The sequence below is a fragment of the Photinus pyralis genome, unplaced genomic scaffold (genome assembly GCF_008802855.1).
Source record: "Photinus pyralis isolate 1611_PpyrPB1 unplaced genomic scaffold, Ppyr1.3 Ppyr1.4_LG4, whole genome shotgun sequence".
In the NCBI taxonomy this organism is placed as follows: Eukaryota; Metazoa; Arthropoda; class Insecta; order Coleoptera; family Lampyridae; genus Photinus; species Photinus pyralis.
Genome location: NW_022170511.1, coordinates 49,997,722 through 50,024,306, shown reverse-complemented (window position 1 = coordinate 50,024,306; position 26,585 = coordinate 49,997,722). Strand labels below are relative to the sequence as shown.

The 26,585-nt window shown below is 35.0% G+C and overlaps 4 protein-coding genes across 6 annotated transcripts; 2 read left to right on the top strand and 2 right to left on the bottom strand.

Moving 5' to 3' along the window:
• Positions 1 to 3,144: 3,144 nt before the first annotated feature.
• LOC116167708 (exocyst complex component 2) lies at positions 3,145 to 14,944 on the bottom strand. Of its 2 annotated transcripts, none has more exons than XM_031483195.1 (13): positions 14,926 to 14,944; positions 9,236 to 9,350; positions 9,034 to 9,186; positions 8,709 to 8,985; positions 8,480 to 8,661; positions 7,904 to 8,118; positions 7,595 to 7,847; positions 6,484 to 6,695; positions 6,077 to 6,436; positions 4,587 to 5,192; positions 4,358 to 4,542; positions 4,251 to 4,307; positions 3,145 to 4,205 (listed from the first exon to the last, which is right to left on the bottom strand). In XM_031483195.1, exons 2-13 carry the CDS (start codon positions 9,342 to 9,344, stop codon positions 4,109 to 4,111), a joined length of 2,706 nt encoding a protein of 901 aa, XP_031339055.1. In that variant the 5' UTR covers positions 9,345 to 9,350; positions 14,926 to 14,944; the 3' UTR covers positions 3,145 to 4,108. The 2 variants fall into 2 exon arrangements, with proteins under 2 accessions (XP_031339055.1, XP_031339054.1); XM_031483194.1 differs by lacking the exon at positions 14,926 to 14,944 and adding an exon at positions 11,684 to 11,702.
• Positions 11,439 to 14,459, top strand: LOC116167709 (cytochrome P450 4C1-like). The gene is made up of 9 exons (XM_031483196.1): positions 11,439 to 11,669; positions 11,807 to 11,916; positions 12,391 to 12,481; positions 12,542 to 12,727; positions 13,040 to 13,109; positions 13,163 to 13,472; positions 13,530 to 13,598; positions 13,646 to 13,997; positions 14,055 to 14,459. Exons 1-9 carry the CDS (start codon positions 11,510 to 11,512, stop codon positions 14,228 to 14,230), a joined length of 1,524 nt encoding a protein of 507 aa, XP_031339056.1. The 5' UTR covers positions 11,439 to 11,509; the 3' UTR covers positions 14,231 to 14,459.
• Positions 14,945 to 17,321: 2,377 nt separating the features above from the next.
• On the top strand, positions 17,322 to 19,300 carry LOC116169413 (protein pygopus). Of its 2 annotated transcripts, none has more exons than XM_031485497.1 (7): positions 17,322 to 17,432; positions 17,488 to 17,889; positions 17,941 to 18,120; positions 18,167 to 18,388; positions 18,465 to 18,568; positions 18,616 to 18,737; positions 18,786 to 19,300. In XM_031485497.1, the coding sequence occupies exons 2-7, from the start codon at positions 17,586 to 17,588 to the stop codon at positions 18,904 to 18,906; spliced, it is 1,053 nt and encodes a 350-aa protein (XP_031341357.1). In that variant the 5' UTR covers positions 17,322 to 17,432; positions 17,488 to 17,585; the 3' UTR covers positions 18,907 to 19,300. The 2 variants fall into 2 exon arrangements, with proteins under 2 accessions (XP_031341357.1, XP_031341356.1); XM_031485496.1 differs by having other exon boundaries at positions 18,167 to 18,400; positions 18,786 to 19,297.
• Positions 19,301 to 21,453: 2,153 nt separating this feature from the next.
• LOC116168314 (mitochondrial import inner membrane translocase subunit TIM50-C-like) lies at positions 21,454 to 23,147 on the bottom strand. The gene is made up of 6 exons (XM_031484071.1): positions 22,924 to 23,147; positions 22,593 to 22,873; positions 22,394 to 22,547; positions 22,140 to 22,342; positions 21,971 to 22,094; positions 21,454 to 21,927 (listed from the first exon to the last, which is right to left on the bottom strand). Exons 1-6 carry the CDS (start codon positions 23,063 to 23,065, stop codon positions 21,737 to 21,739), a joined length of 1,095 nt encoding a protein of 364 aa, XP_031339931.1. The 5' UTR covers positions 23,066 to 23,147; the 3' UTR covers positions 21,454 to 21,736.
• Between the last annotated feature and the right edge of the window lie 3,438 nt (positions 23,148 to 26,585).

Here is a 26,585-nt window from a genome sequence, read left to right as displayed (position 1 = left end):
CACTTCACGACGAAAGGGTGAAATAATTACACTATAAATGATTGGGCTGTCATCAGACTTAACTGAAAATAAATCACGAACTTCGCCGTGTACTGTGTACTATTCCCAGTATAAAACGATTTTACAATAAAGCCCTTTTCGTCTGTAGTGTAATTATTATTCATGTTATTGGCGTCTTGATTACAGATGGCAATTAAATCAAAGAATTAGGTAACAAATGCGGTACCTACCTAAATCATGGCCGACCAATTTTTTTACCACCTCTTTGGATTTATTAATTTAACTTTTTATACTTTTAAAAAAGGGCTTAAGCACGCTTTTTTGGTAACATCTAATGCCGATTTTAATTATCTCTCAGAGGGTGTTTTTATTTTTTCTTTCGGTTAAAATGGGCAGCAGAAATTGCCGAAAATGTATTTTCCCATGTTATTTCCCTATGTCCGGCCATCAACTTGCCACGCTGTATGAGAAAGTCTGTACTTAGTCAAAGAGTACTTAAGAATGCTTCTGGATTCTTGAAAAACTTGTGAGGGAAATCTCATTTGATTTTTTCTTGTAGGTACTGACTGATGAAATAGGAGTGAAAACTTTCCTAGCGGGTAGCGTATTCGTTTCCAAGTGAACGTGACGTATCACGTAAAAATAAATATATTATAGCCAATTAAGGTGCTTATGGCTATAAAGCTGACTGCTATACTTCTTGATGTTAAATGATGTTTAGATAATAATAATAATATATATATTTGTGTTTCTGCGTGGTTACACTCGTCAAAATTACATGTAAACAGATAAAACAAAAATATGGTTATTAAAAGTACAAACATGAGCATTACACTAAACTAAACTAAATTACGAACAATGTCAATACCTAATTCACAGATTTACAACTGTTTACGAATTCTTGATGGGAATAGAAAGGATTGACTAGAAGAAAGTTTTTAACATTGGTCTTAAAAGTTGAAAAATCTAAATTTTTAAATTTCGTGGGAAGGCAATTAAATAAAAATTGACACTGATATAAGGCTCCATGTTGAGATTTGGACAGTCTACATAACTCGGTGCGTATATTGTTCTTGGAGCGTGTATTATATAGTCATGTAAGTCGGATTGGTATATATTACTACCCTCATTTTTTTTTGCAAAAGACACAGCTTCAAGTATATAGATGTTAGGGAGTGTTAAAATTATATATTAGGTAGGTATAAATGACTTTTGGATAAATCGAATGAACTCTCTTCACTTATAAGTTTAGTGCCCATATGGCTTTCAGTTGCGACTGATTGAACAGTAAACGAACTCAAAACTGCCTATCCATCTACACAGTCTTAAAGGATTTATTTTTTTTATTTTTTATTTTGCCTTTATTTTTGGGTGGGCAGGGTTTCGGCCAAGGCTGCTTTACCAACCCAACCCACTATACATTTACAAATATCCATGCCCGAACCCGGGACCCTTAGCACCACAGTCCAGCTTTAACTGAACTGCGCCACATGGGTCGGATATAGTATACGACAGTCATGATGAGAACGGGAAAGCCGTACTCTATCGTCTATTCAATTCTATTCACAAGGAAGCTCGACCAGGCAGCACTAAGGCACACCAAAGGCTTTTCTTTCACATCTGTTAGAGCCCCGTTCCTCTCAATAAAGGATAACACCCTGTTTAGCTAATTTTCTTTACTCTCCCCGGATCCAGTAGATAACTGTCGCCAAGGAGCTGATGTCTGTCTCTGATCATGCGTCAACTTTCCAAAATCCCTGTGTATATACACTCCGTCCAGGCACTATAGCAGTGGAGACAACACTCCTGCGGACATGCTCCAGTAACCGATGCATGAGCTCATTTCCGTCGTCCCGATTGAGGATATAATAACTCTGATGCTTCAGAACCTGGCTGATAGGCCTGTAATCCTTTGCCATTTCATATTGGGCACGACCCGACTTAGGTTGGTACACTACTACCTTTCATCAGCTTTCGGGGATATACCTTAAAGCCAGGGAGGCTGTAGAGGTGCAAAAAACAAAAGAGCTGCACTCAGTAAAACAGTTGTACCAGCCCAAACAAAAATTCTCGTGAACAACTTCCTTTCGAAGGAAAAGAACACTGAATGAGATTATCGTTTTTGTTTTGTCTCTCGCTTTTCTCTGAACTTCATCCTTGATTATACCCCTAAAATCAAAAGTACTAAACGAACTAAATTAAATAGACTGCCAGTGCCACGGAAAAAACTCCTACAATATTTGAATAGCGTACGCGTGAATTCGTAGAATTGATGGTAAAATATCATTTACGTTCCATGCGTGCTTTATTTTCAAATAGACTTTCCCAAATTTGCTTTAAAATGCGATTTGAAGGAGTAAACAGTGTGGTCCATTAAGTGTGCAACAAATGGGAATTTTTTTATTAGTTGCACAATTGAAATCTAAAATAGGTACAGTCGGAGTTTACCGCTGTATGGTAAGACGTGAGTCGAAGTATCTGAAGCGCATCAGTTATGGACGCGTTAAATGTATTCACGGTGGAAAAAAATGGTCATTTATTTCTGGACTGTTTATTCTCTTTGATAATTCAGCAAATTATAAAATGAGAGCATAGTTGATATCTATAAATTTGGAAAATACACATAGAATTCAATCTCGAACAGGCAGCTTCATCAGAGATCCAACGTAAACAGTAAAGTTATCGTGCACACGAACAGACAGCAATGCAAAATTGTAAACGAGAATATTTATTTATTTCTCTAAATAAGTAAAGGCTAGTACCTATTCCTACATTTATTATCAGTTCAGGATCCAGGACAGTGCAGCTAATTCTGGAACAATCCTGGCCATGTGGCAACCTTAGTCCCTCAGTTTGCGTTTATTGCTCGCAGTCTATATTGGTTTGAAACAGTTGATTATATCTCTACTAATTTTGCCAAGATGCAAAGCAGTTAGTTTTTACCTGACAATTTTTGAATGTACCTACCTACCTAAATGAGCTTACGAAAAGCAATGTTTCAATTATCAATGAACTTCACTAATTTCCAAAACCTAGTCGTAATAAACTTGTGGGAATGCTCACCATGTTATAAGGTAGGGTCCTAAATTGTCACCGCTCCACTGCACCAGTGCTAAATCATTTTGTATGTCTGCCAAAAATATGTAAAGTTAGAAATGAACTTTATTCATATAATTATTGTTACTACAATTAGACTGCAGCATTACTACTTCCCTATAACATACAAATAAATCTATGAAAATAAAAACAAAATAAATAAGTGTATGAAATTGTCGTTTTAGACATTTTACAAAAATCACAAACTATAAATTTTCTAACATTTGTTGTCTAGTGATATCACATGTTCCTATGTTATTAACATCATTACCTAGTCACAACCTAGAGATGTTTTAAAGCAGAGACATACAACATGGAATTAATAAAAGAAATTAAAAACAATTTACAATAAGCTTAGTCACGTGTCATAATTATGCTTTCGTCAATCAAAAACAGTCATTTAATAAGGCGAAATATTAGAAAATTTACAGTGATATCCAAAATGCTGAAATTACCATAAATAATTTACTCAAATAAGTTTGATACATAAAATTACTTACATACAATATATACATAAAAATACACATTCTCTTTCAATACCAATTGTAGATTTTGGCAATAAAAAAAAGAAAAATGAACTAAAATGTAAAGCTAAAATAATGCTATATACAATATCTTGATTTCGTTCTATGTACATTCCCAAATTAAACCTACAAAAAAACATATATAAGCTAAGCATAATTGTATTGAGTTGTAAAAACGAAGCACCATTTGTTATAGTGATTTATATTAATTTTAAAATGATCCGAATGTTATTTGTACGGAGTCCAATTAAATTAACATCCTTACAACTCACTACAAATTACATGTAAATAAATCATTAAATTAATAATATCTCTTTTACTACACAATATACACATCATCTGTGTAATTCATATGAAAGTGAATGTTTTCTAAACAAAAGCACTTTGTCATTTAAGGGATTAAAAAACAAATGAGGTAGATAGCTAAAAAAGGCGTTGACTACTGAATGCGCTTCGCAAAATAACATCAATCACTGTTATCACGATAATCATGTTATGACCGGACCATTTAGAGCACTACTTGATAGACAAAGAATTTGCAGTCGCATTCTAACACGAACCTGTTTTAGTATATCTTCGATAATCCTAAAAAAAAGATTCCATTTTTTGTTATTGATTAATTGAACTTACGTTGAGCTTGACTTTTCTAAAGAAGGAATTATATCTAAAGCATCATTAAAAAACGTTCTAAAACGAATATGTTATTAAAAGGTACCTTACGAATTTCAATAACCAACTTAGCCTTCGGTGTCGAGTATGGCAATAAAATTTCTTGCAATGCGCAGATATCCGCACGCGCTTGTTGTATTCCGGCTAAACTAAATTTCTTTACGCAAGACATTAACCTAAATAATTCCTCGGCGATCGTTTGGACTACTTGCGGAAGCACACTTTCAACAAGAGAGGGCGAGACAGTGTACACCTACAAAGTATAAGTAACTGTGTGTTTTTTAACTTTATCCTTACCTCAGAGTGTACGTGAATCAAATTATTAATACACTCCTTAGCATAGGGTCGGATGTCTGACGGAATATTATTAGTGTCCCAATCGAATCTACCCAAATACATCGAGGGCTCAATTGTGCCTACAAGTGGATCACTTTTATGTTCCAAATATGCGTCCAAAAGTGCCTTTTCGAGTGAAGTGAATTTCGTTTTAACATTTTCAATAGCCAATTTCGAGAGAGAATAACCGTTCATCGTAAACGACCGAGATATATGCACCAGAACCGTATTATTAGTGTATTGGCAATTAGAAAGTGTTGTTAACAATCTGCATTCCCAAATGGGTATGTGATTATTTGCGTCATGATTCCTATAAGCCGTTATCGGGGTACCAATCAGTTGCGATACAACAGGTGAATGATCTTCATTATATCCGCTCTCATCGTCCTGAAATGCTAGGCTCTTCAGGACACTGTAAAAGGACGATAAAAGCGTCTCCACTTGCTTGTCTAGTTCTTTTTGTGCGTTCGCATTTTCTAATAGTGAGATTTCCCGTTGTTCCGTCGTTAACACAGATTCCTTAATTAAACGAATCACAGTCTGCACTAACTCTTCAAACTCGATTGGCTAAAAGTCATAAAAAGTTGTGTAAAATGATGAGTCTTGCAAAACGTGCCTGTTATTGACAATAAACCATAGAAAAAAAACCAACATAATACTGACACATTTAACACTTTAAGTGTCTATTATGAATGAGACATGCAGTTGGTACATGCGTGAATTTTATCCGTTCGTCTATGGGATCGAGATCTTAGCAGTGGTGCCACATAGTGCAATTTTGATCTAATAAATTTTAACACACATAGTGGACAAACAGGGTCAATTTTCTTTTATGAAGTTAAAACTAATAGTTACAAGCAATGAGCTCAGGTATAAGGACCATATTCGAAGGTCTAAATAAGGATCTTGGAGGACCTTCTGTGGCAACATAGAGGGTCTTCCGGAAGTCCATAAACTCTGTATTCTATTTTTCCCGGGCCTGAGGACTACGTAACTTCAGAGACCCACCAAAAGGAGCCACCCGGATCGGTGCAAGGCCGATTGACTGAAAAGTAACTGCACGGGTGGTTACCGAGGGATCTCTGAGATGGGCGGTCAACAAGTTCAGCTCATTTAAGGATGCTGTTCGGGACAGGATATTTTCGGTTCTTCTGCTTGTGAAAAACAGCGTGCGCGCATCGCAAAAATACATTTATTATTTATAAATCGAACTTACTGATATTTTATTAGTAACATCGGTTACTAAAGGCAACTCCATCGATTACATTAGACGTGTGAAAAATGCACGCGTCCAACAATAATAAACCGATCTAATATACTTATTAAATACATACTAAACAAAAGCCAAGTTGAGGTTACAATTCTCACTATTATGTTAGCATTCTTTCTATTTTGCATACAAACCGATTCACTGTTCTAATGAAACCAAAGATATATTTGAAAAACCTTACCAATTCCGTTATTCCACTGTGAGTGCCGGCAAATTCTATTTTCCAATTCTCCTGACTTGACAATTGCCTAACTTGCTCCGTTGTTTGCTTTAACAAAACACTCATACAATAAAGTTTGAAGTCTAGTATAAACGTGGATATTATATCTAAAGCTTCGCTTGGCAAGTCTAACTTAATTAGTATTTTATATGTAGATCGAATGTAACGCAAACATACTGGAAGCCACAATGCAATAATGTCAATGTCGGGAATCGTCCAAGCTCCCACAAGCGCTTTATCCGCATTTTTATCCAACGTATGTGGAATAACAGCCGATCGCAAAGTCTTACAGAACAGATCAATTATTGTCATTACAATGTTCTAAAATCAATTTTCAAATAATGGATCCCATTCGTGAAGACACTTACTTTAAAATTCGCTTGATGCCCCACTTCCACATTGGCATGCAGCTCCCCAGTGAAATAAGATTGACCTAGCTTCCATAAATCTGGAAATAACTCTGACAGTAGTTGACATAAATCCTCCACAAACAATATATTTTCTGGAACTGCATTTAAAGAATCATACGAAGAGTTGAATTTGCTGTACTTTGAAGCCGATTGGCTATTTTTCATTTTGCCTGTAAATGATTGATGCTAATAAAAATCCAAAACGCAACTCTAAAATACAATATAAATAGATTTCATATTAATAAAAGTGTTTCTCCCCTAGACAAACCAGCTCCCAATTTTTTTAAACTTTGAAAATGGGATCAGTCATAGTGTCTCCTACTTTTCTTTTATTTATGCAAATTTTCCAGCTTATTTTGTAATTTTCCACTTATTTTTTTGGGAAAAAACATTTAAGACAGTGAAAAAATGTAAAAATTGTTAACTTGTTTAAACTTGCGATATGTATGTTTTGGATTCTATATTCCACTTTTCTTCCATCTTTAAAAAGTTCACGGCCCAATTTGTAATATTTTTGATTTTTTGAAATTTGTATTTGGGACTTTTCGGTTTATTGTCTTATTTTTCTTTTGTTTCTACTCTTTTCAATTCACTTATTTTTTTCTTTATTCCGTGTTGATTTCCTCAGTGCTTTTATTATTCATTTTTGTATCCTTTTGCATCTCTAATTAGCTGCAGTATTACACTTTCCATAAATTTTACCTTCGCTTGTGTTCAGCAAAGTTTCATACTAACTTTCTGTTACAAAACCTACAGCTAATAGATCCCTTCAACATCCAGATCATACAATAAATTTGTTTCTTTTTGTTTTAAAGTGTAGAGGCGATGGAAAGGCAGCATTTCGCGTCCGCACAGGAACCTTCCTATTTCATTCCTCCTTATTTGTTAGGATATTTAAAAAACTCTTACTGCAGATATTAACAACTGAGATCGTGTTAAAACTACGTTTGCACATCCATTCAAAAATTGGGTCTGCGCATGCGCGAAGTAACTCGAATAAGAATGAATCAGATAGTAAAATAAGCCTCAATTTACAAGTCTGACAAGCCTATATTAATTACCAACATACATAATTCTTCGGCGACAGCATTCTCTCCAGCTTTGTGTTCCTCGTAACATTGCTTAAATCTCAAGTTAATGTAATTTGAGTAACTCCTAATGGCGTCCCAAGCGGGTTCGTAGGGTGCATCTAAATTTACTAAGTACCTAATTAAGCGTTTTTGTTCTTCAATGGGTATAGGCATTTTTTGTAATTTATCATGTAGCATCTTTTGCAGTCCGACTACACGTTTCTCTATTTCGCTGAGCGCCGTTTTGAAAACCTAAAAAAAATTAAATCACTAAAACTGCCGTACATTGTGACATAAAGGTAACTTACGGGCACCTCACTTTTATTAAAAAGATTCTTTACTCTTGTATAATCGTTTATTACTATATCGTACTCTCCTTTTCTAATATTCCTATCTATTACGCATGGTAGACAAAATAAAAATCTAAATCTAGCTAAAACATTTAAGGCATTTCTAGTTTTCTCCGCTCGATCTCTTCGCGTTAACACATCATCGAATAACTTTCTCGCCTCCCTTTCCGATTCTGAAAAAATTCCATTGTGTTTAATCGGTTTGGGGCCACATACAGATATTTTTGTACTCAAACTTTAATGTTCAAATTCAGAGTGTAAATACCAATTTTTGTCTTCCCTTTCCATAGCTTTCTAGTCTTGCCTAGCTTTGGAAACAGCATAGTAATAAAGTAATTTAAAAGCTCTAATGAGTTCATGACACAAAATGTGGTGGGCACCTCTCAATGAATCTACGTGTTTTGCTCAAAATTTAGAAAAATTGCAAAGCAGGTCCCACTGAAGGGAAGAGAGTTTACTCTTAATGTTAAAAGTCAGAGTACGAAATAAAATGTAACATAATGTTTTCTGGCTTTGTAGAAAAACAAAACTCACCTTTGATAGACTTTTCCAATTTTCGTGTGGACTCACTACCGTATACACTCGCATCTTTTTCAAATTTATCCATCAACGTTGCAATTGTATCTGCTTGATCCATAACGGATCCGACATTAGCTTTTAAGAACGACAACTGTCCTTCCTTTTGCCCTTCGACTTTGCGACGTAGATGTAGCAGACTGCAAAAGTTGATTAGTGGCATAATCGAATAAGGTTTTGCAAGTACCCCGCCTGCAAGTCATTAAACGATGTACAATGATGATTTTCCAGTAGAAACCAACACGCTGAAAAATTCTCGGATGAAATGTCGCCAGTTGCGTTAGGAAATAACTCAAGCAGATCATCTTCAGGAAATTTCTTGTCGTTTCCTTCAACTGATAAGCCCAAAGGGTCTTCTTGTTGGTAGCTTCCGGGGGACAGCGAGTGCCGCCCCCAGACGAACAACGGAGCTTCTTCAACCCATACTGCACTCTCTTTCATAGGCCCAATTGTTTCATGATACCCTACTTAGAATTTTAACAAACAGCCCATCACGAAGTTACCATACACACCTTTAAAGCTAACGTTACATGTGCCAACCCCATTAAGACGTGTTGTTACAATAACATCCCCTTTACCCTTTCCGGGGCCGGAACGAGCTATGATTTTATTAGGAGATTTCCATTCTGCAGAAAGTAAACAATCGCATCCACATATTTTAAGCCCTGCAAATTCAGATTTAAAAGAAAAGTCTACGGCATACAAGACGTTTACCTATAAGGTCCGAAGATTTTGTTCCAAAATTTTCTCCCCTTATTATTATTCTCGTACCTGGGGGCCCTTCTATAGGGGACAATCCCGTTACCACAGGGGGCGGTGGCATTTATATCTATTTATATTAGAAAATAGTCTTTAAAATATAAAATTCTGAATGGAGTCATTTTATGACCTATCACATTATTCATTAACGAATTATTTCAAACGAGAACGGTTTATGTTCCAAAAGTATGAAATTAAAGTATATTTTCTTTTCTGTTGTGTTTTGAGGTTATAATGTGCTTTGACATATGTAACATCCGTCTAGGCTACCGACAACTGTTAATTGTTAAATAAGTGGCTAAAGTCAGAGAATTGACGCTAATGATTCGATGAAATTATTGTAGATGGTGACAGCTTCGCACGACAAAAGAAATTCACAATTTCTACTTGTTATTGGTAAAAGATGGGGAATTTATATTATGCGGGGTCTATTAGAACACTGTGAGCGTTAGCAGAACCTGTAATGTTCAACTTTATCGGTGTTTTGTTATTGTTACAATCAATAATGTGCGTGATTGTATGCTGGTAGTTCGCTCCGTGTGGTAGGTGCAGTATTTTGGCAAAATCATAACAATAGCTGTGCATTTGTTACTAGAAAGAATAACTTAAAGATATTGTTTTTGAGTTTAGTTAGCTGTCGCCAAAATAAAAGTGAAAATCGAATGTTTTGATTTGGAAGAGGTTTATAAAATTAACAATAGAAAGAGGTATTTGGAAATGAACGCAAATTTCGTGAATACTTTCGACTATCGATTTCTTACAATTATTAATTTATAATCCCCTTCCAAACATATACTAGAAAACATTCGATCTTCACTTTTATTTTGGCGATGACTAATTAAAATTATTTACTCGTCTAGCTTTGACTATTAGTTCGAACTTAATCCTCAAGAAATCCATTTTTTTCCGTTCTAACTCGTAATTAAGCTCCAAAGAGGATTTGTTTTGCACATTTATAATATTTTCGAATTATTTTACTATCCTGAACTAAATTAACCAACGAATTGGTTATTATGTATTACTACTAAAAAAAACATTTTCTTATAGAATGTGGCCTGTATAATCTATAATTTCAAACAGTTCTAAGATTGGGCTACTAGATCAAAAGTTACAGCCCTTTTAAAGTTTCTTTCGGAATTGGTTTCTAGTCCATAACTTTTGATTGAGAAGTCTAATCGAAAAAGTACGAATCATCTGGATTCTACGCACCAAAATTAATAAGAAAAAGTGTTTTTCCGAGAAATTTTGGTGCAGTCGATTTTTGGTAAAAAAGGAAGGTTATACATGCCTTTTTTTGAGCCACGAAAAAAAAATTGTCTCAGATCGACCCGGAAAAAAAATTTTCTTATAGAATGTGGCCTGTAGAATCCATAATTTCAAACAGTTCCCAGATTGGGCTACTAGTTCAAAAGTTACAGCCCTTTGAATTTTCTTTCGAAATTGGTTTCTAGTCTATAACTTTGATTGAGAAGTCTGATCGAAAAAGTACGAATTGTTTTGGATTCTACGCACCAAAATTAATAAGAAAAAGTGTTTTCCCGAGAAATTTTGGAGTAGTCGATTTATGGTAAAAAAAGGAAGGTTAAGTATTCAAATACTATGCGAAGTATTCGAATACTTCTCAAAGTATTCAAATACCTTGCGAAGTATTCGAATACTTTACGAAGTATCCAAATACTTTGCGAGGTATTCGAATACTAAATATTTGTGAAAGTATTTGAGTTACAAAAACAAATACTGCTTCCATAAAAGTATTTAATTACAGTATTTGAATACTTTAAAGGATTTGATTACTAAAAAGTATTTACAAAATCGAGTACTGTCCAGCTCTCTCCCTAACATATCCAATAAATTATAATATAACACACATTCATAAATATGCAACCTTAGATATACTGCGGTGTATATGTTACCGGCAAACTGAGAAATCCGGCATTTTGCAAAATCCCCAGGCATTTCGTGAAATGACCAATGCAGCAGGCAAAGTGAGAAACGGAGCTCGAGTTCGCACTTTGCCTGCCTCTCTTTAGGGACTAAATGATAGGGAGAAAAAATTTCAAAGCTGATTAACTGACTGAGTTTTCTTGCAAAACATGATAGGTACTAATCTAGTTACGCCTATATCAAAACCGATTTATCTAAATGTAATGTTTTTGCTAAATAGGCTTGTTTACTTTTAGATTAAAACAAATTATTGATTACTGCTGCTTCGGTACGTAACATGAGAACATGTACTATTTCATAATTGCATTAGGGTTTTTGCTAATATTTATAATTACCTTATTATGGCGACAGACAGATTCAAGATACATTGAACTAATTAACAAAATACCTGGACCACCAACTTTGCCTGTTGTAGGCAATACTTATGAAATGTTTGGGCCGCCTGGTGAGTATACTTACGATTGAAAACTAAGTATATCTTCTAATACTTATGACACAATAAATTAATTTAGCCGTACCTACTGTTTTCATCCGCGCTTAATCGTCACTATCTTTGTTTTTTAATACTGCGTTTGATTTCAGAATATGTTTGGCGGATGTTTCAAGAGAACAACAAAAGGTACTATCCAATATACCGTTTATGGAATGCTCATATAGCTTCAGTTGAATTATTATGTCCAGAAGACATCGAGGTAAGTAAATGACGATCCAAGTGGACCCAAAAACAAAAACTTCGCGACGCGGGCAAATTACATAAATGTTTTGTATACGAGTATTTATAACGCGTGTTTTATCAAGAATTTTTGTTGAATGACGAACCGTTTGTAGCCCGTTAAAATCAAAATATTTGAAAAATCACTAATTTTGAAAATGCTTACCTAATTTTTGATTTAAAAGGTTTGTGAACTTTGATTCAGTAATCAAAGTTGAACTTTGATTGAGTAATGAAAGTTCACAAATTTTTTTTGCAGTGAATGAGATTACGGTTACAAACGGTCTATAGATACCCGTCTTGAAAAAGTAAGCTTTTCCAATAGAATTAAGTGAAATATGTTGTCCAAAGTACATTATAAATTTATTTCCATACGTACAGAGGTCAACATACTGGACCTTTCATTTCTCCATAAAAAACTCTACACATTGCAGTATAATATACCTACTTTCAGGTTTTGTTGACAAACAACGAAAACTTGGAGAAAAGTAGAATTTACGAATTCTTACAAGTTTGGTTGGGTACTGGTTTATTAACCAGTAAAGGTCGGTTATACCTATAGTAACTATATAGCGTAATATTATGATGAAGTACCTTAATTTCAGATACAAAATGGCATTATAGACGAAAATTGATAACTCCCGCATTTCATTTTGGAATACTGAAGAATTTTTCAAAAACAATGATCGAAAGAAGTGAATTGCTCATTCAAAACCTTGAATTAGAATGTAATAAAGCAAAGACTCTTATTGAGCCGATCATTGGAGAATTCACTTTACGAACAATATGCGGTAAAGTATTTTAATATATAATTTTATGATACAACCAAAAACAACGAATTAAAAAAAAGGTATTATTACCTTCATCGATCCAAGTGCTCACCAATCATGAGTGGAAAGACGCTTTTGCTTTATATCTATTGTTTACCATTCACTTACATTTAATGAAATAATTCTTTTCGTAACGATACGATTCCTTAGCATGTCTCCTAACATTGTAACCACACCTTCTGTTTGAAAATTGAGTATCATCAGAATAAGGAAGGATGTTAAAACTATCTCAATACAGCGTTACCTTTTAAGTAAATTAACGTTTCTATCTAGAAACAGCAATGGGCACGAAATTAGAGGAAAATGACGCTCGATCCAAAGAATACATGACATCAATTTATAAGTAAATATTAAAATTTTCAGATGAAATTTACCTTAAAGATTTCGTTTGTTTAGCATGGGGCAAGTGATCTTGGAGCGTATAAAGCGCCCTTGGTTGTTCGTAGAGTGTTTCTACTACTTCACACAGCTTAGGAAGCAGGAGAACGCACTAATAAAAATTTTGCATAAATTTACCACGGATGTTATAGAAAATCGAAAAGTTCAATTTAAGAATGTAGACATTCTGTCGGCAAGTATAAGAGAAAAAGGTGATGAGCCAAAGAGGCGGTTGGCTTTACTAGATTTACTTTTGCATTTTCGAAATCAAGGTGCTAGCATTCAGGACGAAGGAATTCGAGAAGAAGTCGACACGTTTACTTTTGAAGTTATAATAAGCAATGAATTCGCAATCGATTAAGCATACAAATGCATTACTTTACAGGGACACGATACGACTTCATCCGGTATACAGTTTGCGCTACTTTTACTAGCCAACAATCCTCATATACAGGTTTGTTCAATATTGGTGTTATACTTGATAAAACGAACGATTTTCAGAAAAGGGTGGCCGAAGAGATACGTAACGTGATGGGTGACTCCGATCGTCAATTTACGTATGCAGATGTCCAAAATATGCATTATTTGGAGATGACAATAAAGGAATCTTTGCGCTTGTTTCCCAGTGTTCCAATCATCGCCAGAAAACTGACAACTGATCTGAGGACGGCCTCTAATTATTTGATTCCAAAAGGCACAGTTGTGCATGTTCATATTTTTACCTTACACCGAAACCCAGTTGTTTTTCCTAATCCAGAAAAATTTGACCCCGAAAGATTTTCGCCCGAAAATTCACGTGGCCGCCACCCTTTTGCGTATATACCGTTTAGTGCGGGACCAAGAAATTGTATAGGTATGCCTATTTTTAAAAATGTACACTTGCATAAACCGGTCTTAAATTGTGTTGCAGGTCAAAGGTTCGCCATGTTGGAGTTAAAAATTGCGATTGCCTCAATTATTCGGAATTTTCGGTTAATCGCTGTAGATAAACTATCAGATATTCAACCAACAATGCACTTGGTTTTAAAAAATTCTACGAAACTGTCCATACAATTTCGAAAAAGAACTTATACTAATTCACCGTAGCTGTACCTAATGTTAGATACTCACAATAGAAACATGTTCCGCAATAAAAGGTAGGTCAAAGAAGTAGGTATACATAGAATGATGAGGTCGATATATAAGTTATAATAAATAATAATAAGGTACCTTGTATACTTACATGTATAGGTACCGTGTTCTGAAAAGGATGAGCGCGGTAACAAATGATTAATACAGCAAAACAAAGGAAATAATAAATCTTTTAATTATTCTATATATGGCTATAAGTACCTATACTTCCCAATTTATCTCTTTAAAGCAGGTCTGTAGGAAAGAAGAAAACTGAGTTAACAAGCAAGTGATCTGTAATTTATTTGTTTATTTATTATCTAATAAAAGGGGATAGCAGTAATAATAAAGGCTGCAAGTTTAGGTAGGTAGTTTGCTGAACACAAGGATAATTAGGTTTGTAGTGTTAATACATGGTGTAAAAAGTAAAACTGAATTAACGAATAGGCAAGATGTTGAATTAGCATATTGTTGCTGCATTACATAAATATATTATAATTTGTACAAAACTCAACGTGACAAAGCATGGGAGACCGTTATGAGTAATGACTGACCATCAAAGTTGATTCATTTAAATCGTGGAAAGGAATGGTGAAATGGAAACCAAAATTCTTAGTTTGGATGCTTGCAAATAAAAGAATGAAAGATGACGAAACAATCAAAATAAGTACCTTTGTTTGTTTAATCGGTGATCAAACTGTACCGTCGATTCATAACACGTTATTTCGACATTATGGATCAGAAAAATCGCTATGGGAAGTCACTGTTGGAACGGATACCGATTGTCGACTGTTCAACAGACGAAATTTTGAATAAATTCGATAAATTTTGTTTACCCAAAAGGAACGTAGCTATGGAAACGTTTACATCCAATATGATTTCGCAAAGGTAGAAACAACCATTTAACGAATTACGTAATTACGAAAACAAAATTTGTTTGTCTGAATTAATTTGGATTAGATGCTGCATGTATTTACTGCTAACATTACTCTTGCGTTTCTTCGATTTGGAGCAATGTTTTCATTATATCCGCATTCGATGGATTATAGACATGACTGGGGTTGGGTTGAGTTTTAGTAGTACATGACAGAACATTTCCAAATTCCAGTTGGTTTTATTTATCGATTGGTTTATATTTACGCATAAAGTCTGGAAAATACCCTCATACGTATAAGTTGTCGATTTCTGTATTCTAAAATTAGTCAAAACTGAATTGCTGGCATATAACTCGATTCCTCAAAACCTCTCTATTTATTTATTTATTTATTTATTTAACCAGAAACCATACAGAATAAAAATTCCAATTACATGGCACTGGGGCTCTGAACAAATATTAGGGCTTAAGATCTAATTTTATTTATTATTGAATTTAGGGGATCGTGAAAAAAGTCGATATCATTAACTGAGGATAACTTATTTAAAGTGATCAAGATCTTAATAAGTGGGGAAGTTGTGTTGTTAACTACAAAAATAGTATTATTTTGCCTCAGCTTAACAAATGGTACCTTAAGCTTAATTTCTTGCAGTAATTCGGAAGAGTATAACAAGTTGTGTAAAATTTTGAAGACAAAAATTGTGGAGGCAATGTACCGTCGGGTTTCTAACCTCGTTATATCTAAGCCGAAAGTACTATTTAAGTAATTAAGCTGGGTACCGTAAGAGATCAAATGTGGATAATTTTGGGTTGACCTAAAAAACATTACTCGGATGAACTTTTTCTGCACTTTTTCGATCATGTCTGAGTATTTGAGAGTTTGAGGAGACCAGATACATGCAGCATACTCAAGCTTGGATCTAATAAACGCATTATATAAGGTTAGCATTGTCTGTATATTCGTGAAATTGAGTGTATTTCTGATAACGAAACCAAGAAGTTTGTAACACTCATTTGTTAGGTATTCAATGTGTAAGTTGAAGTTAAGGTTGTTATTGAAAAACACGCCCAGGTCCTTAACGGAGGTGACTCGTAGCAAGACCTTTCCATTCATCTTATAGTCAAAAAGTAAGGAATTTTTCGATCTAGTAAAAGTAAGGACTTTACACTTATTGATATTTAGTTTTAGTTTATTTTTGATACACCACTTAATTACTGAGTTAATGTCCTCTTGAATATTTAAACAGTCACTTGGGGATTGGACTTTATTAAAAAGTTTTAGGTCGTCCGCAAATAGTAGTGCTTTCGAGTTTTTTATCACTCGCGGTAAATCATTTATGTATAAGAGAAACAGAAAAGGACCAAGAAGTGTTCCCTGGGGAACGCCTGATGAGGGATAAAATTCGGCTGAATACACACCATTGAATTTCACTCTTGTTTTACGGAGAGATAAATAAGATTTCAAGAATTTGACGGTCGGATTACTTACGCAATTTAAAACAAGTTTACGGAGCAAGACTTGATGGGATACTGTGTCAAATGCCTTCGCAAAATCTGTATAAACACAGTCCACCTGGGCTCTCTCATCCAAGGCTCCTGCTGAGAAATGCGTAAACTGCATTAAATTGGTAATCGTTGATTTGTTCCGCGTGAAACCGTGCTGTTGATCTGCAATTATACTGCTGAGATGGGAATAAAGTCTAGTATAGATCACTCTTTCGAAAATTTTCGCTATTGCTGGTATAATTGCAATTGGGCGATAATTCTCAACTAATTTTCGGCTTCCACTTTTGTGAATTGGTGTTATTCTGGTGCATTTCCAAGCTTCAGGGAATGTACATGTTTGCAAAGCTAAATTAAATAGATGTAGTATGGGGGTTACCAATAAAGATGCACATCCTTTCACGATGTAGGGTGGGATTCCATCTTCGCCTATAGCCGACCTCGGTTTCAATTTTTTAATTGCTTCCAGTATCTCGGATTCATGTAACTGAGTCAAGTATTTGAGTCCACATTAAACACATCTCACTCATAGAAAGTCATTGTCTAATATTATTATAACGAAGACACTTGTTTTTAATAGTCCATAACTAAACGCGTTGAAAACGTCTACAACATGCTATACATTTTTTTTAAGTTAAAAATTTGGGTCACCCTGTATGTTATAACATAAATGCAGTTGTGTTCCTTGAACGAGTTGAAAGTCAGTCTAGCTCACTTCAGGTAGTTAAGTTTGTTATTATGAGTTTAGTGAAATAGAATTATGTTATCTTCATTATCCCAGTACCAATAATAAAATTAGAAGTAAAAGACCATTTCAAAGACACTTTACGTTAATAGTGTAAGTCGTTTGTTTCAGTTTAAGATAAGAGAGTACTTGAAACTAAGAAAATGTTATGGCAATGTAAAGACCCCTATGGTAGTCAATTCTAGTACAGTGGGTACTATTCATAAGAAATGAGTCACTTGTCACCATTTCGGCTGAACGTTCCAAATTTGAGTACAGATCTATCGAGTAGTGCTTCAAATCCTAAAAAACGAAGGAAGAACGTACAAACCCCCATACAACAAAGTCCGAATGTACAAGATCTATTACCTCCACCTCTATCGGGTTATGGCGATACAATAGTCGCGTCGAACCCTTTTGATGATTGCCCCAGTTCAGTTAGTAGTTTAAATTCTGTTAGGGTTGGACCTGGTATGGGAATGCCTCCAAATATGGGTATCGCGATGCATTCTATGAATATGTGTCGACCGATGGGTGAGTGCAATTTTTTAAGCTTTGCACAATGTTGTGGGAACATTATATTAGGTTCTCAGATGCCGATGGGCGGTCCACCAATGATCCACAGTCCGAATGCACATCAGAATCCACAGATGATGAATAGTCCTATGATGATGACAGGTCCTAGAGTGAATGGGCCAATGGGAGCTCAAATGGGGTCACATATGATGTCTACTGCAAATGGCTCTTCCATTCACGCTATTGCAGGTGCTTATTTGACATAATAGGAATTGTGTTACAAGTTAGTTTTTAGGGCCAATGCATAGTCCTATGGGACCGGGCATGACAGGTCCCATGTCGGGCGTAGGTAACGGTCCGATGAATGCACCACTTTCTAGCCCAATGGGCGGACCTGGCCCAATCAGTGGTCCAATGACTAATGGGCCCATGAATGGCCCAATGAATGGAATGAATCCACAAATGAATGGACCATTACCATCAAACATGGGGGTTAATACACCTAATGGATCAATAGGTGATTATCTAAGTATGAACATTTCACTTTGTACCATATAGGACTTAATTTCTATCGCAATATTGTCCCTTTTTAGGACCTCCTCTAAACAATAACTTTATGATGACACCAATGAACAGTATGTATTCAAAACCTATGCCTGTTAGTGCGGGGAAGGTCTATCCTGCAGATCAACCTATGGTAAGCGGGTTTGAGACTGCATTCAGAGTTTGAGCAGTTTATTGTAGGTTTTTAATTCACAAAATCCAAACGCTCCTCCCATATACCCATGTGGAGTCTGCCACAAGGAGGTGCACGATAACGATCAAGCTATTCTATGCGAAAGCGGTTGTAATTTTTGGTTCCACAGGTAATTTATCGAACACAGTGAACACTGTCTAAATTTTATGTGTTGTAGAGGATGCACCGGTTTAACAGAGGCAGCTTTTCAGTTACTAACTGCTGAAGTGTATGCAGAGTGGGTTTGTGACAAGTGTCTTGCATCAAAAAATATTCCCTTGGTGAAGTTTAAACCTTAGCATATGAATGAAAAGAATAACTACGAATATCATGCTTTGCAAGAAATAAAGACTGAGTGTTTCCACATACATAAAAATAGGAACACCATTTAAGTACCACCCAAAAAAATTTTTATCAGCATTTTCATCTAGTAGTGCTATTGCAACCAATGTAAATACTATGCTAATTTATTTTTAATCATGGCGAGATCAAGTAGTTAGACTTTAAATGTGTTGGAATCGTAAGGATAAATGTTTTATTTGGTATAATGTTTCTTCATTTGGCTATTGAGTTGGCTTTTCAATGCTATTTGATGGATTTAGAAATTCGATTCCAACATTTTACATTTTGCGCATTCAGGGAGATCCATATATTTTATATTGTTGTACAGTTCTTATGATAGTTGTGTATTTTTAATTTTAAAATATATATTTAACAAAATTTTGTATACTTTTCAATATATAGGAGTGGGTAAAAGTACAGGAAATATGAAACTGTAACATGTAAATCATATCTATAATCGTAACTAGATTTACGCATTTATTGATGGCAATTTGCAGATCTATTGGAAAATGTACAGATGGCAGTAATAAAATAGCAAGTCCCTGATAAATGTACATGTATTGTATATATGCAAGTTCAATCCACAATCAGTGAGGATGTACACACATTTTAGTATAAACGTGTTTAAAAAAAAGGACATGCTCAATTACTGACAGGAAAACAATCATAGTCATTGTTTTGTGAGACTGTGGTCATCTTTCAAATTCAGGGTGGTTCCTAATGTAAATTTTTTTTTTGTTTAAATGCCTAACAGTGTATATATATTACTCAAAATTGGTTAATTTTAGTTTAGGTTATTAGTACAGATTGGTAATAAGAAACATTTGCAAAAAAGGTATATTTGTGATTAATTTTAGGTTTATGTATGCGGAAATGGTTGCAACTTACAACAAAAATTCCTCTATCGCCAACGTTATATCAAAAAAATACCACAAATATCCAATCATGTCACTTTAAAACTTGAATTCAGTGAATTTATTGCTGTTTCATTTGATTATTGTTATCACACCTCTACAATATACCTACTGCAACAAAAATGAAATAGTGCAATTTACTAAAATAGCTATAAAATAAATAATCATTTATCAAATGATCTCATAGATAGTGTGAAGCGTCTGATGAGTTTCAAATCAGTTTTTGCATTTTCTCAACACCAAGGAAGACAACTTTCTTTTTTTAAACGACACCCTGTATTTTTTAGGTTTTTTTATACACATAAGTATAGCTCTCGACTCATTGTAGAATGCTACGGTTTGAAGCATTAGCTTTGTGTCACCTTTACAGACGGACTATATTTATAAAATGAGTTTCCTAATAAAACCTCGATCCGTCGCACAAAAACGCGCTTAAGTAGCTCTGCGTATCAAGTAGTTTCCAACTTGTTTAGACATTTTTTGTTTCCCAGTTTGCTTGTCCTGGACATGCTACAATCTTGGTTAATTCAAGTTGAGATTTTCGATACAATTACCTATAGGTACAAAGAATGAATAATGTAGTAGATTATCGATTGATTTTGGGTTTCTATAGGGACATTTTTGGGATATCATCATCTAATCAAGCCCAAAACATTGGGTGTGGTTTAAATTATGCAGTACAGCTCTGCTTGCTCCACCATAGCCAGCGTCAGAAAAAAGAGACGTTGTTCAGCAGTGCATCAAAAGGAAGAAGTATTTAAAAAAGGGTCTTCACTTCATTTGCCCTTCAAACCAATATTACCCAAGTACACACAGCAGCATCGCTTAAGGGTAAGTAAATTACAATGTGCATTAATTTATGTAAATTTAGATATAATTAACCTTCCTTACTAACGAACTAACTTAACTTTTTTGAGGCCGGAAAAAAAATTGTCTGAGATCGACCGGAGAAAAAACATTTCTTATAGAATTTGGCCCGTAGAATCCATAATTTCAAACAGTTCCAAGCTTGGGCTACTAGTTCAAAAGTTACAGCCCTTTGAATTTTCTTTCGAAATTGGTTTTTTGTCCATAACTTTTGATTGAAAGCTCTAATCGAAAAAGTACGAATCGTTTTGGATTCTACACTGTACCTAGGTATATGAATAGTGTACATGTGTGATCTTTGGACTTCTTACGTGCCAGTAATTTTGTATGCAAAGGCTAAAAGACAAAACGTAATGAAATCGATTTTTCTAAGCCTTCCTCATCTAAAAATTGACTGATTTAACATAGTCATGGTACTCTAGCTAGATTAAAATGTCAAAAGTTGACACATGAGGTGTCATTGTATTCAAATGAATTTCAGTTTTCTGGTGATACTGAAAATCACCAAAATCAAAGAATACGTCCTTTGGTGCATATTTACCTCCCATACAAATTTGCCTATTTCAGTTAATTCGGACAAAACTGTCGACGGCTACATTTACTTTGACGAATTTTTATTTTGTAGAACAAGAATAAAAATACAATAAAATTATCCAACTGTCTATTTTGCCAGCTTCATGAGAGCTACTCTAAATTCGCGAATGACTGAATCAAAATACAATAGAAAAAACATAACTTTATTCGATCAAGTGTTTACAGGTGGAACATGAAATGCAAGATGTAGCTACATTTCTTTATATCCAAATCTTCCTAAATACCCAAAATTAGCTTCAAACGCAAGCAGTACAATTGTAGTTATAAAAAATTTGTTCATAATCAAGGGAAACTGATACAGTCAATTACTTGGTACTATTCCCACACACCCCATAAGATTAATAAAAACATTTTATTTTTTCACACAAATTTGGATATTTATGAAGGCATCACTTTGCAATCTGAGGGAGATTCAGAAGCTTTTACCAAATAAACCTCGTCCTAAACGTTTCAACGGACTATCCACATCTTGAACTTTTGCTTTGGCATCTTGCAGTTCTGCTAACTCTCTTTGTTTGATCCTAAATGTCGTCAATGGATCATCAAACTCACTATAATACCTTAATACTTCTCGCACATCTGATACATCTGAATGTGCAACAGCTAAAAAACCAATTTACATTTTAGCAAAATTAAGCGATCGTACTTTCTAAAAATGCAGTCAAGTCTATTAGTGTAGTATCCTCGTTATTTCCCATCCATCGTTGTACGTGGAATATATTTTCCGGATGGAATTTTACCGACTGAGGATTCCAATCAATGACAATCACCTGGAAGACAATTGTGAATTTGCCAGTTTCAAAACAAAAGCGTACTTTGCTTAAATCCCGATTCAACTTATCTAAATTTTTTACATGATGACCGTCAACGAAATGAGTAGCATCACGCACCAGCTTGTAGGATATTAAATTTTTGGGATCGAGAGCTTCAATTATTGGAAATACAGTCATTCCTTGCTCCGCTGTGAATATCACAATCTCGTATAGCCCACTTAAGCTTTCCAAGAAATTGTCAATACCTTAAAATTCAATTTGAAGAGTGGAATGCTTGGACGTCGACGTATAATTACCTGGACGTTTCTTAAAACGCCATCCTGTTTTATAAGTCCAATCAGGATGAACCAAAACATCTGTTAATTCAAGAACTAATGTATAAGTTGGCTGATAGTACGGATATTTAACTGGATCAGGAAGCAATTTTTCACGTGATGGTTCTTTAATAAGCTAAAACATCCGTGGCCATTTATTGTTACACATCGCATTACTTACTTTGTTATAGTAATCGAGTTTACTTATTGTTCTATATAGGTATTGTTTTACGGTGGGCATGTGACTATACTCATCCATGACGGGATGGCCATACTCGTCGGTCGGAGCTTTTCCTAATTCAAATAAGATATATAGGGCCAGTGCCGACATTGATCCTCCAAAAATAATAAAAGTGTACTTCATCGTACGCCAGGATGCTTCACGTGAACGTTGCGTTTCCTCCTCATTTTTCGCAAGAAAGCTTGACAGTGGCAATTTTGAGGTTTCATCCAATTTCTTTTCTATTCACCAACTAAATTGTAAAGCGTACCTTTAAATACCGGTAACCTACCATCAGAGAAGGACACTACTTTTGGTGAATTAAGATTTGCTGCCTGTACATATTTATGTTTCGATGTGACTGTTATGTATAATCGCCTATGTACTTTAAAAGCGTTATTTAAAAGATTAAAACATCTCGAACGAACAAACATTTTTAAATTACGGTCAAAGGAAATTGCAAAAAATAATTTAAAATTGCATAGCAAAGAGCATGGTTATGACACATTTGACATTTGTTAGATTCCACATGAAGTTATCCGCTTTAGCACTCGATAAAGGCCCGTGTCCACCCATCAATACTGTACCACTGATTATACACAGTGTGCCAACCCCTTCCCCCGTACACCATCACCAGTTTTGCAGGCAACGTCTAAACACGTTGGCGTCAGTCGCTGTCTTTGGCTGTTTTGCCGTCATAATCTACATACGAAGGCTTATCATTGGCGTATTGTTTATTTTTATTTTTTCATAAAATGGCACGTAAATTCAGTGAAAAAAAAACTTTTACGCTAGTTGAACTATACAGAGAGCATAAATGCTTATGGAATATCCGTGCTTTCAGCCAAGCCTTTAGACGCAGATGTGCAGATGTGAGTGTCAGGGCCGTGGCATCCAGTAGGGCAACCGGGCAAGTGCCCTAGGCGCCAAATTTTGCTAGGCGCCAAAAGGTCCTAAGATTTTTTAAAATAAAAAGTATGCAACATCTGTATTTATATATATTTTAAAAGTGCAGTATTATTTATAATAAAAAATATGCAAAGACCACATTATTATTATTATGGTTATTATTATTATTAAAAAAAGCGCTTCGGACAAACTTTGCACTAGACGCAATTTTACCTTGCCACGCCCCTGGTGAGTGTTATTCATGACAAAATATAAGTAACAAACAGTGTAACTAATAATTCGATCTATAAATCTATTGAACACAATTTTGTTGCAGTAAAGGATTTTTCTTATTAATCAAAGTTCAAAAGAACTGGAAGGACTACATCCCAAAATTTCATGTTCCTTGCTAGAATGGCCGAGGTTTTTGTACCGCCGATTCTCAAATTAACCGGTACTCCCTTAACGTAATGTTCTCTCGGTATAAATTATAAATTTTGTCAACACCCGAGTCGTTACGGCTTCTATCACCTTTCTACACCACTAACTTTTTGATAAAGTATTATTTTGAAAATTTTCCTCGCCGCTAGTCTGGAATGCACAAATGTGCCAATACAGTGGCGTATTTACGGAGGGGGGGGGATGAAGGGGATATATATCCCCCCCCTCAGAAGAATTGAGTTATCATCATAGCTATTAGGTATTTAGGTAATACTCCGCTATCCGCTCCGTCCACTTTAAAATACAGGCAATAATATATAGGTATATTATATAGATAGCAATTTTGGTTTTGGTTAAAGTCTAAAGTCACTGAAATCTTAATATTCTGTAGTATTCAGTATTCACTATTCAGTGAGTGATCAGTGTTGGCAGTCAACGATTTGGCTATTCGGCATCGATCGGCAATTCGCTACATTGATGCCCAAAATAACAAATAGGTATCAGGTACTTAGTACTGCTACTGAGGTGAGGTACCTGCGTCCTGCCTTTCACGAAATGACGAAAATAAGAATTTTAAATTTTAAAAACAGGAATTTTTTTGCCCATAACTTTTGATTGAGACGTCTAATCGAAAAAGTACGAATCGTTTTGGATTCTACGCACCCAAATTAATAAGAAAAAGTTTTTTCCCGAGAAATTTTGGTGCAGTCGATTTTTGGGAAAAAAGGAAGGTATACACTGCCTTTTTTGCCCAGAAAAAAAATTGTCTCAGATCGACCGGAAAAAAATATTTTCTTATAGAATGTGGCCTGTAGAATCCATAATTTCAAACAGTTCCAAGATCGGACTACTAGATCAAAAGTTACAGCCCTTTGAATTTTTTGTCGAAATTGGTTTTTTGCCCATAACTTTTGATGGAGACGTCTAATCGGAAAAGTACGAATCGTTTTGGATTCTACGCACCCAAATTAATAAGAAAAAGTTTTTTCCCGAGAAATTTTGGTGCAGTCGATTTTTGGTAAAAAAAAGGAAGGTAATACACTGCCATTTTTTGCCCAGAAAAAAAATTTGTCTCAGATCGACCGAAATTTCAAACAGTTCCAAGATCGGACTACTAGATCAAAAGTTACAGCCCTTTGAATTTTTTGTCGAAATTGGTTTTTTGCCCATAAATATACCTATTATTCAAAGTTTTCGTTGACTAATTAAAGCAAAAGCAATAAAGGGGCCTGTCAGCAGTAAGAAATAAAATACCGTTCTAATCTAATCTTTTTCGCCTGTACAATAATAAATAGATAAATGACTACCAGCATCAGCAACCTGCAACCCAATTTCTATTTCTTACCCCCCCCCCCCCTTCTAGTACGCACTGGGTGACTGTATGTGCCACGAACTTGTTTAATCCCCCCCCCCCCCCCCCCCAGAATACATTTTTACGTACGCCACTGTGCCAATAAGGATATAATCATTATGGTGGGATCCTCGTATTTCACATTTACATTTACATAGGTACTGGTAATTAGGATGACCACTAGACTGGAGCTACCTAAAACAAATTTGATTCACAAATTCCTAGGATTGCATTTCCTTTAAATAAATAAACTTTTTAAACAAATTTTGTTCCAAAGCAACTTTTTACATACAAGGAGAACATTAAATTAAAGTACCAGTAGTGCCAAACGGCCACCACCTTTAGACGAAGTGAAGAATTTGAAAAGACACATCAACATTGTAGATATATAAAAATAAACCGCACGTGAATTTAATATGTCATATATTTAAATTTTTAATTTATTTAAAATTAAGTATTAATATTTACACTATTAACGATAAATTAAATTTAAAACGGTTCTTAAATAAATGGATTTATATCAGTTCAATTAATATATTTATCACTTACTTGTTAAGCCAGACACAGACATACCTAGAGACGCACGAAAATTTTCTGAAATCATCTCCGTACGTTGTTTATTAGCAAATTTTTGTACATTCTGCAAGTAAATGAAGTCGGCGTTGACCAGGGGGGCCTATATTTAATGTCAGTGGCGTTTGTAAAAAAAAGAAGTGTGCAACAATACGAAATTACCACCAAAAACAGAGGTAAACATCTGATTTGGGCGAAAGAAACGCAGTATTCCCATATTAATTTACTGAAGGAACTACGTTCACAACCTGACGATTGGCGAAATTCAGGATGGGGGAAGAATGTTGCAAGGAGCTTCTTAAATTATATTACATTCAGAAAAAGACCACAATCATGAGAAGTGCTACATCGCCCCAAACTTTATTTGATCGCTACCTGTCGAAGTTATGAAGATATGAAGTTTTCTACAATAATTTCTCCTCATTCTCTCTACAAAATCTACCTCGCAATGTTTTTACTGTTTCCTTCGTGACTACTGAATCAAGTGGTTTAAGTTTTGCCAGTAAACAACTGTAGGCTTCATTTGTACCACCCGCTCGTTTGTAAGGGGGGTATTGCATTGGGATAAAAAAATGACACCCTACTATTTTTGAGGGAAATACAGGTTTTGAAGCACCAGGAATCCGAATCAAACACCATTTTGATTATTGTCGGTCTGTCAGTCCGTCTGTACTCTCATTTCCTGGTAAACGGCTGAATCG